The following is a 13,166-nucleotide window of genomic DNA, read 5'->3' as shown; positions in this document are numbered from 1 at the left end:
TGTCCACTTCATCTCACTTGAAGCATCTAACACAGTTTTCCAGGACTGCCTGTATAAGTAGCTTCCCCTCAGCACTGTAGGGAATTATTTCCTTAGGTGGAAATAAACACCTGTCAATGCCAGTTGGGCTTTCCATTTCAGGAGTTTGACTCACACAGGAACAAGTGCAGAAAGAGGTTCATAAATTGTTCTGGAGATTGCAGAGCCATCTCACAGGAATCTAGAGGAGCTCATCCTGGTGTACAAATAGAATGATCTCTAAAATGATGTTTGATATACTGACCAGCAGCAATCACAAGGCAGAAAGACAACCCAAAGTTCAAGCTAAATAAAAGTGCAAGCATTCTGCAAAAATCAGTTGCCAGTTAAATTAGATAGGGAAAAAGGAAGCAGCCAAATGCCCTGCCCACTGTTCAGATGGACTGAAATTTAGGAAAGGGATTTATTGAAATTAATTCCACAGTGGCAGGATTTGGATTTAACACTTAGAAGATAGTTTATAATTCTGTTTTCCTGCTTAGACACTTGTTTTGGTCAAACTATCAACAGCCCTGCCCACGACCAGAATTTTTATGCAGTTCACAGTAGTCCAGAAAACTATGCACAGACTTAATACTACAGGAATTAATTTCAGAATAAAAAGAGATTTTACAATTTATTAATCATGCTTTGCTTACCAACTGTGTATACTCTACATCATCTCCCAATAAGCCTGTGTCATTCAATGTATACTTGGCTTTCTTTAGTACAGCATCCACTGGGCCTTTTTCTACCTGGTGTTTGATAGCCTTGAACAATTTATAAAGAGGCTCTCCAGCATTATCCTGTTCAAAGGAAAGGAAATGAAATAAAGCAAAATGAAACGATACACTCAATGCAGCAAGTTTAAGCATTATTGATTAAAAAAAACCCAAACCCACAGGCAACAGACTTCAACTCTTACCTTGAGGTACTGATATAAACAAATAGACATCCAGTTTGACAACATTCTCTCAACAACTGTTTCAGATCTGAAAAAAAAAACAAGCCCGAATATGGTAAGGGTACTTAAAGACAAGGTTTTAACAAAAAACGTTGCTTGCTTGAAATATAATATTTTTGTATGCTTAGCTGCATACACTCTCCTAATGCAACGATTTCCCTGTAGACTCTTGAAAGCATGTACTTGCTTTAGGATAAGTGCTTTGTATTGCTCATCATTCCTGGGTACCTTCAGCTCATTGCTGAAAAGCACACATCCTTTATGCAAAATCTTAAATTGGGTCTATGCTGCAAGAGCTAAAAAATTAACCCAGTTGTGCAGTTAGTGGGAAATAATCTAAGGATTACAAAGCTACAACATACACAGAGCAAGGTCTATTGCAATTTATTTGGGATAATGACAGGGTTAAAACACTAGAGCAAGCCCTCACTGAATGCACAATGCAAGCTGATTATGTGTGCTCATTATGGAGATGGTGTGTGGTATAAATGCTAGATCATTTGGAATAAAGTTAGTTCAAAAAGTAAACAAAATGTTATGTATAGCATTTTGAAGGAAGATTACACTACAGTATTTGAATAAGGAAATATGTGGCCAGCAGTCCTGCCTGTGCCTTCCCCAGCTGTTCCTGGTGGGCTTGTCTTCCTGATATACTTGGGCCAAGCTATTCCTGACCTTCATGGATAGCTGGCATTTTAATACAGTCACACTGTGAAAGAAACACATTTACAGAAAACCAAAGGCCTACAGAAAATATGACAATCATTCAAACCTTCTTAGCATCAGCTTTGGGTTTTTGGCCACAACATACTGCTCCATCAGTTCTAAGAACAGCGTCCTCATGATGTCAGTATAGTATTCTAGTTTTCCGTGTAAAGCGACTGTCAGTAAAGATGCAAAATACACTTTAGCTCTAGCAGAGAACTCCCTTTGGTTTTCCAGCGTGTGTATAAACTGAAACAGAAAACAAACATAAAATCTAGTCAGATGACAGGTTTCTGAAGACCATCAACACTTCTCTGCACTAAGAAGACAGGCAATATTATTTTAATATTGATCTCTGAAGAGCAGAATGGAAAAAGTTTTCAGAAGTTTTGAAAAAACTACTTGTAAGGAAATGTTGCCTAGAATTTGGTTTTAGATATATACACAATGTACTGGCCTGATTCAAGGAATGCTAATATACTTAACTAAAAGCTTATCTAAAAGAGATGCTTTAATTAAATGAAAAAAACTGTTCTGTGACAATTTTTTAAAAGAGCAAATCAACTCCTCTCTCCCCCAAATTCCCAGTCCTTTCACATCAAATTACAAAGACACTAATCGAAGTACACCTGGGAATGTGCTCTCATCTGCCATAAACTCCATTACTACCATTAACTAGCTCAGCACTGGAGCCGCATTTTTTAAAAACGAGAAGAAGTTAGAAGCCTAAATCTATATTCAGGTGTCTGACAATGAGCCTCAGTTTTTGAGAGTGAGCAATTAGAAGTCTCTTCAGAGCTGCTGTGAGCACTCGTCAGTCTTGATGAATAGGCCACTCAAGGAGCCTCTGCCTCTCTGGGACAGGGATTCAGCAGATGGCTGCCCGCAGGTGACTCCCGTGAGGAGCCAGGATGGAAACAGCATTCTCTGATCACATTTCTTAAAGGGCTAAACCAAACTTGTAACACCAGTTTTTATGCCAGATTGGGTAATATCTGTTTTTCTAACAGCCACTGCAATGTTGACTAACTGCATACTGCACGACCCGGCACAGAAATAGGATCGTGCCTCTCCATCCCACCAGGAAGCTTTGGCTGTGATGACACATAGCTGCAGTGGTAACTGTGGAATCAGAATCGTATGAAAATAACTTATTCTTAATAATTTTGGTTCAGTTGTGTTTGCAAACATACTGTCTTGCACACACAGATATGCCTAGCTAAGAGACAAGGTGACTTCAGTACTCACATTAATGAGGAAAGATTTGCTGTTGAGGAGGTTGGAGAACTGGTACAAAGCCTGCTCCACAGTCTGGCGCCTGGCCTCGGGAATATCCAGCTTCCCTGTAATCATCACATCTTTCTCTCCATCTTTGGAGGGCAAGAAGAAGACTCTGTCTGTGTAGGTTTTGTAGTCCAGTACTGGGATTCCAGCTTCATTGATATCATTTGTCTGATCCTCCATCTCTATCATTAGATCTGCAATATGCAATGCATTTAATAGGCTGATTTTGAAAAGCCTGCAGGCAGCACAATCTCTTTGGGTGACTTGTAATAGAGAAAAAGCAACTTAACACCAAAAACTCTTACTTCATCTCACATTTTCTCTTGCTATTTTTACCAATTATCCTGTTAACTATGACCACAGTTAATCCTACAGTGACATTAAGATAACTCCCTTTAGCATAAATTGTTTCCTTCTTGTTTCCTATTTGAAAAATGACTTTAATGGGTGTCTGTGTGAGTTCATATATATGAATGTAGGATTGTAGTACAGAAACAAAAAAAGGCACTGAAATATTCTTTTTTTTTCCTCCTCCATTCCACATTCTACACCCTCTGAGTCTAGGTAGTAATGAAAGTTCTTTTAAAAACAGAGCAATCAAGGAAAGAAAGGTCTAAAGTGTAAAGCACACTAATTTAATTGGAAGGAAGGGGATTGCAGGAAGGAGGAAAGATAAATGGTTCATTGAAATTGATGGAAACATTTCTGTGGGAGTCAAAAGCTCTGAAGTTCTTAAAAGGGACAAAATTTAGGGAAACATCCCTTGGAGCAGCTATTCTAGCTGTAGGGTTTCCAATCAGTCAGTGTTGCTGATTGACTAGAATACCATGTTAATTAATAAAATGACCTATTGTCTCAGAAGTTTCATTGCTCTTATTCATTCATTTACCTCTTTATTTTATAGCATTCAGCAAAGCTGAGGGAGAGAACATCTTGTGGTTTCCATTTCTGTGGTATTTGTACTTCCTGATGTCCCTTTCCTTGGCTATCTTTGGTCCTGTGTATTTTAAGACTGTCTGCACTTTGTGCTATTGATATTACAGTTTCATAGTATGGAACCAGAATGTATTTTGACTTCAATGTTTCATTTACCTGTCAGTCAAATTGGATGTAGTTTAGGAACTGAATTACTCCTTGGATGTGCACTCTACTTCCCCAGTGTTTGTATTTTGTGGAATAGAGAGGAAACCTTCAACCTAACACACAGTTGACATCTGTAGCCCCCTACTAGGAATGTCAATAAGAGAAAGGCACTTGCTCCTCTCAGAAACAGGTACGAAGTTCCATGGGAGAGCTGGCAAGAGGGAAGGAGGACCTTGATCGATCCTCTCACTGTTCAAAATGCAGTTTGAAAGGAAGCCCATTTGGGAACAGTTCTTGATTCAAACATTTGCTTCTAGTTTGTATCCAGAACCTGGAAAGAGCTGTTTTTCCAGAGAAAGCAAGCTGGTACAGGAAAATAATATCCTGTCCCAGAAAAGACAGAAAAACAAGGCTGGGGGAGGCTTTCAACATGGCTGAAATCTTTGAGATACCCTGAGCTTCTTTAATTTCAAACACTAACCTGAAATTGCTGTTTTTTTCAATCCTGCTTTTTAGCCATTGCCAATAATGTTTTCTCTTTAGAAGTAAAACAAACGGGTATTTTGTTAAAATAGAGATTATTTCAACATGATCCAACAGCAAGTATTATTCAGATAATGAGGTGATATTTAATGGTAATCATTTAGGCCAATATTTGCAATGTCTGCACTCAGATGCCTAATTTAAGCATTGCAATGAGTAGTTCAACATGTAAAAATGCTGAGGCTTCACACCTCCCACTGCCTTCCCTAGGATGATGCCTCTACATTTACACAGAACAATTAGCTAGCTCCTCAAATCAAGTTCAAGATTTTCCTGTGATAAACAGGGAAAAATGCTGTTTCTTTCCTGTGAGCTTACCAAATTATCCCTTTGTGTTCTGATTGCTGCAAATAAATTTTGCAGCTCTGAAAACAGTTCTTAATGTGCATACTGTGCACATACAGTCACTATGCTAAATGCTAAGCATATGGTTAGTCACTATAATACATTCTTATCTTCATATTAATGGTCACTCACATTAATGGCTATAAGTAACCTCAATCTCAACTAGTTTCTACTCCCAGTTTCTGACTCTGAAATTCCTTTAGACTAAAACTATCCATTTCCTTTAATACCTCAGCTATTTTATTTACTTCTTTCACATATAATAGCAAAGTATCTGCTGTATGTCAAAGTGAGTAATGAAGACTACTGTGATTACTAATTATTTGTTCCCAGAAGACAGTTTTAGCAAGCTAGCACCATTCCTCCAGCCTGTCTTCAGATTGCTTAAGAGGACCCACAGGAGTGAAAACATCTGTCATACCTGTGAATTCCTTCTTGCACCGGTCTCTGACACTCTCCTCCAGGCCTTCAAGTTGTGATTTAATTTTTTCATACTCTCGTTCTGCTTGTTGGCTCTTGCGTCTTTATGGAATAGAGGGAAGATTTTAAAAAAGTTACAAACTGCAAAAGTCAGTAATTTGCAATAGCTCTGAGAGGGAAGCCGAAGGACTGGAGGAAATTTTCCTGGCTTTAATGTGTTTTTTTTAAATACAGCAGAATGAGAATGCAGGAGGAAAACAGCAACAAGTGGCAGAAGTCTTCATTCCATGTAAATCAACCTGGCACCATCTTGGGCTGGCTGTTTCAATGCACACTGGGGCCAGCAATTTAAAATCCAGTAAGAAGTAGCTACAAATACTTCCAATCACATATTAAGTACAAAAACTCAATTGGTCTGCACTGTACAAAGATTCCTTTCAACACGTCCTGTACAGGCTGTAAGCCACCCAGGAGTGTCTCTGGGATTGAACTGAGAAGGTTGACTGAGGTCCATGAGAACATCAGGGCTGTACAGCACATGTTTCAGCTGTATTGGTATGTTTCAAAACAGTGAAATCCACCCTCTCCTGAGAGACAGCATGAAACACTCAATCCTAACCTTAAAGTTGGACTAAGTAGGTCTTAAGTGAAATACAGACATTGTTCTGGCCCTTTATGAAACATGAATTTCACTGTTAATTGTGACATTTGTGTGTGGGTAACACTTATCTCAGCTGGAAAGGCCAAAATGACCCTCAGCCAAATCCATCCAGCTCAGACCTATGATGCTGACTGAGGCAGCATAATTGCTGATGGGCATGTATACAGAATAAAGTATCTCATTCACAAGTGGCTCTTTAGCTGCCATTTCAAAAATGTTTGTGCGCAACTCAGTCTGCAATTGTGCTTGGGAAGCCTGGGACCAATTGTTGCATTTATATAAAGGACGGACTGGGCTGACTGACACCAAGGAATTTCGTGTGCATGAGAGGAATAAATTGGTGCTCATACATATTTCCAGCTGTAACTCCCTTTCTTAACTCTGCAGCTCATAAAAAAGATGAAGACAATTTCTGTAGACTGAACTGCAAACAATCAGGTAGTACCTTGAAAGCTTTAGGGCAACAAAAGCGCCTAATTAAAGGAACTTACCTGTAACAGATGATAGAAATGATGATGATTGCTATCATAGGAATAAGTACCAGCGGCAAAATAAGATTCAGTGGGATATCAGTCACACGTGTATCATATTCCACCCTTCCGAGGATCCATTCCCGGAGTCCAAATTTCACCTAATTAGATAAGCACAGACATTTGTCTCAAAAAGTGCAAAAGGATGGTGATCCACTTCTCAGCTGCACTCTAAATTCTTAGTAATTCCCACAAGTGAATCTCTAGCTCAAACTGCCAACCAAAGCAAACATTTCTGAATATTTTATACTGAATTTGGGTCACTAGCACTTTATTCCATGAAGTAATTTAATTTTGCTCAGCAGAGGAAGAAAAATCCCCAGCCTGTCTAGCTACAGTTTTACATTCCCATGTAACGAAGGTAGAAGGCATTTGGCAGCTTAGGACCAGTCTTTATGTGTGACATCCTTTATGCAGCAGGCAGCAGCTGGAGGAAGAAAGAACTGCAAGGAGTTTCTTCGCAGTACTACAACAACTTTGGAGAACAAATTACTTCAGTAAAGAAGCACTGAATCAGCATCACTTACACATGATACTAAACTCTATAGAAAAGGTAACCTACAATGAATTCAGGAAGGTTATTGATGGTATCTCTCTTCTGCCGTTTCTTTGGTTGAGGCTGTACTTCTGGTGGCTCACAATATAAGTCCGTTTCAGTCAGAGTTTTTATGTTGCAAGGCTCATCACCAACAAAAGCCTGGGCCTCATCAATTGTCATGGCTTTGTTCAGGTTACTGCCCTAGACAGAAAATAAAGGGTTAAGTCATCACTGCAAAGTCTTGGGACACAAGAAATCCTGAGCTGCAACTTTCCAGTTTGATCACTTTTAGCAGTAGATGTGATTTACAGAACAGCAGAGCCATTGGGAATTATGTGATTCCCCTCTTTTCCTTCTTGGTGTGAGATGAGATGTCCCTTCCAGTCCCTGGAAGCTCTACTGGGAAAGGCCATTTCCAAATGCCATGCTCAGCAGGAGGTGGAATCCCTGGGGAACCCAAAGTAGGGCTAAAAAGATAGCAAATCCCTCTGAGAAGGGATGGGGGGAGGAAGGGGAGCTGTCAGTGTTCATCATGTAGCAGAGGTAAGGGACTCTACCAATAATTTGAGGTGTGGCACCAAACAGCTGTTAAGGCTTTGAGGAAGGAAGGAAAAATTCCATACATGCTTCCAGGACAAAATGAATAACCACCAACTTTTGAAAAGTTTACCTTTGCATTAATAAGTTTGTTGACTTGTTTTTTGATGCCATCTGTGAAGTTTTCAAAGGTTGGGTCTGCAACATAGGCAAAGGAGTGACTCTCGTTCTTTACAACTAAATGATAATGATCCATTAGAATAATAGTGGTAATGTTATAGTTTTCTGGGTCTTCCAGTATTGGTGGGGAAGAAAAAACCACTGTGGTTTCATTGAGTCTGTCAACAACCTTTCCATAAAACTGTAAGAAACAAGAAGAACATGCACATTTTAGAGTCTGACATTTTCCTGTACATAACTGCTGATAACTCTAGATTGTGGAAATAAAAGCACTGGATTTATATCCTCTCCATACAGCAGAAATAACATTGTATGAGGTATTTTCTGAAAAGAAATGAAACAAATTTCTTGATGGGAATAAATCATTGATGTTCTGCCAGCTGCCTGCAGAAAAAGCTTAGGCTACAGATCAGTTTCCATTGCCTCCAGATTCTATGGATCTTTACCACACTGGACTGATACCAATAAGTTCCTCTTAGATTAAGAAGTAACATGTCACCTTTAATCCAGATTGTCTTCTGTACCATGAAGTATCTTGGGTAGATTATTTTCTATTTACACTGTAAAATACCTCATTGAAATCCAATATGATTACTAAGTGAAATTTCAGAATAAAATTTACTCATTGTCAATCAGCTACTCAAGGTAGCAACTCAGTTCACCTGTCCTCCATTCCCACTTTTTTTCACTCTTTCTGTCATTCAGTAACATCAACCACAGTCAACACTACTAATAGGAAGCCTCAACATTTATTCTATCACCACATCCATTTCTCACTTTGAGACTCAATGCAATTCGATAGCTTCTCCCCAATGTTTCTGACATTGCCATATATGTGAAAGCAAAACAAAAGATCAGAAAAGCTTTTACTCTTAACCAAGAATGTGTGCTGTATGTAATGCTGACTTAAGCTAAGGGGCTGAGAGTGTATGATAAGCATACATAAGAAGAGGGGTAAGAAATATTGATAAACACTGTCAAGAATGCTAAATAGACTTTTAGATTGTTCTGGAAGTCAAGGTTATCAAGATAATTACCTCTTGTAGTTTATGGGTTAACAGATGTAGGCAGTTTTCCTCTTAAAAATCTTTAAGGATAGGGTTCTAATGGACCCAAATCTAGCTGGCTTTGGCATACTCTAAGAGTTGAATCATGCATGTAATAAAAAAACCATGCACATTACCAACTCTATATAGATCACAAGATAGTCTTAAACTGAAGATCCAGCATTAGGAAAAGTCTTAAAATGTTCTTACTGGAAGACCACTTTTAAGTCCTAAATCATGTCACTGAATTGTGAACTTCATTAGAAGAATGGGAAATTACGACTATCGGTAATGTCAGTTCCCCTTAACATGAGATGCAAGAAGATGTTTTCTTAATGTTATTTTTCTCAACCTTTTTTGTGAACTTACTACAGGTGGAATATGCATGAAGCAAGAAATGAAACAAGACTCGGTTCATTGAGATGTGAGAAAATAAAAGGCACTGACTGCAAAGCTGAGTACTCTGCATTGTGTGGATTTGAGTCCTGTTTCCGGCAAATCTCTAAAGCTTGCAGGGGGAAGAATAAGGAGAAAGATAAAGAAAAATAAAATAAACACTTTTAAATTCTGAAATACATCCAGTTTATCACTCAAAGCTTAATTCTTCTATCCTCATTTGTACTGAATGAAAATAATTTTAAAACAGACGATGGTAAGGTTCAAGTGAATGTAAGTCAAGATGGTGGGAAAGTGAAGATCTTCTTCCACAGAAACCCTAAACAGACCCAGAAATCTGTTCAAACCTTATTCCACTCCAAGCCCAGTGAAGTCCAGTGGGCAACTTAAATGCAAGTTTTGAACAGATTGTATGTTGTGCATACAGTGTGATGCCTTTGTGGGGAAAGAAACAAAATTACCTTTTTGAGATTCATCTTCCCTGCTTCTGGACGCTCTGCATATACCACCAATGAGAAACTCTGGATAAGTTCAAAACCGGTTCCAGTTACTGTAATATTTCTCCCTCCACTGAAAGGCAGAATTATAAAAGAAGTCAAGTAATTGGCAAACTACCACAGCTACAGACTGCTCTATCCTGAAGTGCTACTACTTCCACTGAAAAAAGCTATATATAAAACCTATATGACAATCAGATACTCTACAAAAAGAACTTCTGTTAAAGCTGTCAATGCATTTAAAGGCAGCAATGTCAACTTAAAATTAATTTTAAAACAGAAGAATTAAAAAAAGGAACAAATTGCTTTTCCAGTATTTTTGGCTTTTCATTGCTGTCAATCTTCATGTGCTTTACTTCTCCAATGTTATTGTTAAAATCACTCCACCTACCATGCACACACAGAGACAAAGGTGACAGTGTATTTTCCACAATTCTGTAGGGACCTGGTTTCTCTATTCCCTTTCATTTGCAATACATTGTTTAAAAAATAATACATTCACATAAGAACAAGAATGCATGCAAGTTGCCAGTGGGAATTAAAGTCATCGAAGTAATATGGATTTAGAGGGATAGCAAACCTCAAAGCAATTCATAAAAGTAGGCTAAGGCTTATATAGAGGAAAAAAGAAGTCTTTAAAATTCCATGGGGTAAATCACTACTGATCTACCAAAGAAACCTTCCAGGCCCCAAAATCAGCCAAATCAAAAATGAAAAGCAAATATTGAAAACAAATCCAATTTTATACAAGTGACTACTCAATATTCAAGGAGACAGGTACTAATATCTCCAAGAGAAGTCATGGCCAATTTTATTTTTAATGTTCTGTTTGTCAGGTGATGATGTTACACTTCTTTTTACTGAAAGAAAGTGGAAACATTGTGATCTCCCTCTGCCAACTGCACCCCACTAAGCAGAAATACCAGAATACTGGGGAACAAGAAAGAATCAGGGTAATGTTTGTCCCTGTATTGGTCACAGAATGACTTTCAAAACCAGAGATGTGGTACAATGGCTTCTATACAGACAATTTGCACACATTTCTTTGGTTTCCCAACTAGTACTAGGTGAGATTTATTCCAGAAGTAAAGGCTACCAGATGAGGTATTAGTGAGTACCACCATAGAACAGAGCATACCTTCTAAAAGCATTCTAAACATCCTTCCAAACATATTCTAAACCCTGGTCTAGATTTCCTAAAAAGATACTTTTATTTCCTAGTGAGACAAAGAAAGAGATGACAAACTATAACATTCCTCTCTTTCCAGTACACTTATTAAAAGCTGAATAAAAAAACCTGTTAGAAACATTTCCATTAGAAATTTTTTATATAGGTTATCCTCGTAGGATAAAGGTTTGTAAGTAAGGCAAAGATCATGTTGTCTGACATCATGCTGAAATGCTTCAAATCTCTTTCTTTGAGACATCTTCATTTAAAAGAAGTTCATTACCTTTTATGGTTTCAGGATTTACCTTTGAGACAGGACAAAAATTTGGAGGTAAACAGAACAATTTCAAAAATAACCATGGTTAAATTCACAAACCATGTGTCCCTAAATGTGTACACAAGTTTTTATTTCAAGCAGTTCTATATGTAATAGGTTTATTACATATAACACATATTTTAACCCAATTGTAAATGAAGTAATGGCAAACATTTCTTTACCTGCTGAAGCTATTTACTGGCAGAAATTTGGTGACAGTAGGATTCTCACTGTATGTAAATAGCTGTGGTACACTAATCATCGTGCCCCCATAGTTCATTGTGACTGAAACAGCTTCAACCTTGTTATTAGGTCCTGTAATGCAAACAATCTCATCTCCAAATTCAGTGCTAGGTTGGAGAAAAAAAGAAGAGGAAACATCTTCTGTTACTGACATTACAGAGGTTTGTTTATTTTTACTGCAGCACCCCAGAAACAACAAAACCAGGGCTCTATTTTTGCTAGGTACTAAGTAGTTACGAGAGGAGACAACACTTTGTTCAGATCACTTAGGCTTTGTAAAAAATATGCAGGATATGTCAATGAATAGTGTACAAACACAGGAACGATGCAATGCCAGCACACTTAGTGCCCTTCCATTGTTTTTTTGAGGAAAGAGAAGGGCAGCAGTTAATAAAAGAAAGAGAAGGGAGAAGAACAAGCCAAGGGGCACTAGAAGATTAAGATTTTATACAGAATCACTGAGGAGATGCTGAGTGAAAGCATGGGTGGGTTTGAAGCAGCCAGTTAAGTACAGAAAACCAAAAATGGAGAAATCTTCAGATAGTGAAATTCTCCCACTTTGGGTGTTTTATAGCTGCTTCTTTCAGCTGGAGCCTCTGAGAGAGTTTCTGTCTGAATGTTATATGCAGAACTCCATTGCATGGGATGAGTCATGAAGAGATAGATATAAGATTTGTTTAATTTTCAAAGGCCAGAAAAGGTTGGTGGCTTGTTAGGATACAGCTCTGTATAGTTACTCAGGCTACGTACACATTGCAAGGCTGGCTACCGACTGAAACTTGAACATCCTTCTTGGAACCAGTGGCCAGGTTTGTACCACTGATGGTAAGTGTAGTTCCACCTGCTTGTGGACCACTTTCAGGTCTTATTCGAGAAGGATAAGGCTCCTGCAAAGAGAAGATAGTCAAACAAATTGAGAAACTTAAAATAAAATTTACACCAGTATTATTTGCTTTAATACTTAATAGAAGTTTAATATTACTACCTGAAAAATGATAAAATTAATGACAAGCAACTCTGCTAAAATAAAACAACCTTTTATTATTCATGCTGAAGGCAGAAGTTACATGATGTGAATGCACTTTTTTCTTTACTGTATTTTACAAGGCTTTATACAAGTTTCAATTCCCTAGTCACAAAATATAGTTAGTTGCATTAAGTTTGTGAGAGCTTTCTGTTGGATTTCCTGGTTTCAAACTTATTTTAACATTTCTGAGGCTGAGTCTACCTTCACCTTTTCTTAGCCTTTCTTATATTCTGTGTCGGCTACAGGAGAAAAAGAATAAGGTTTTCAAAACTTGTACCAAACAGAGAGAATATCAAGATTCCCTTTATCTCATAGGGCTCTTAATTGTGGTAAAACTGTTATCCTATTCTTGAGCAATGAGCTTGCAAAAAGAATGAAAATCAGAAAATGCTCAGCTTCTCTGTATGCACCAAGAACATTGGAGTGGGTTCCTTAAAACCAATTAAAACAAGCAGACACATTTCAAATTGTTATGAAACTTGTTTGATATTTAAATTTTTCAAATAAGTTCCCTCCTTTTGTTCTCAATTCAGTCTTTGTTTCCATGATTGTATTCTGGGAGCTATGACAAATACCATAAATTAACAGCGAGGGCTTTTCATGAACAGCGTGATTTAATTACTTCATCGCTAAGTAGTTTCTGCTTTCAGTTGAGAAAAGCATCC

The 13,166-nt window shown here is 37.9% G+C and overlaps 1 protein-coding gene across 1 annotated transcript in view; it reads right to left on the bottom strand.

Moving 5' to 3' along the window:
- Positions 1-677: 677 nt before the first annotated feature.
- The window catches only part of PLXNB2 (plexin B2), a gene marked incomplete at its 3' end in the record, with an annotated part of 59,622 nt that continues 47,133 nt past the window's right edge, over positions 678-13,166 (bottom strand). The window contains exons 15-25 of the mRNA XM_009073614.1: positions 12,225-12,361; positions 11,414-11,581; positions 9,712-9,820; positions 7,762-7,989; positions 7,116-7,292; positions 6,515-6,654; positions 5,364-5,464; positions 2,936-3,165; positions 1,755-1,936; positions 944-1,010; positions 678-824 (exon numbers count right to left, since the gene is read on the bottom strand). Coding sequence (XP_009071862.1) covers positions 678-824; positions 944-1,010; positions 1,755-1,936; positions 2,936-3,165; positions 5,364-5,464; positions 6,515-6,654; positions 7,116-7,292; positions 7,762-7,989; positions 9,712-9,820; positions 11,414-11,581; positions 12,225-12,361 — 1,686 coding nt within the window. The remainder of the gene's footprint in view (positions 825-943; positions 1,011-1,754; positions 1,937-2,935; positions 3,166-5,363; positions 5,465-6,514; positions 6,655-7,115; positions 7,293-7,761; positions 7,990-9,711; positions 9,821-11,413; positions 11,582-12,224; positions 12,362-13,166) is intronic.

Source organism: Acanthisitta chloris, unplaced genomic scaffold (assembly GCF_000695815.1).
Source record: "Acanthisitta chloris isolate BGI_N310 unplaced genomic scaffold, ASM69581v1 scaffold20604, whole genome shotgun sequence".
Taxonomy (NCBI): Eukaryota; Metazoa; Chordata; class Aves; order Passeriformes; family Acanthisittidae; genus Acanthisitta; species Acanthisitta chloris.
Note: the sequence above shows the minus strand (reverse complement) of the source record. Positions and strands in the feature narration are given on the sequence as shown.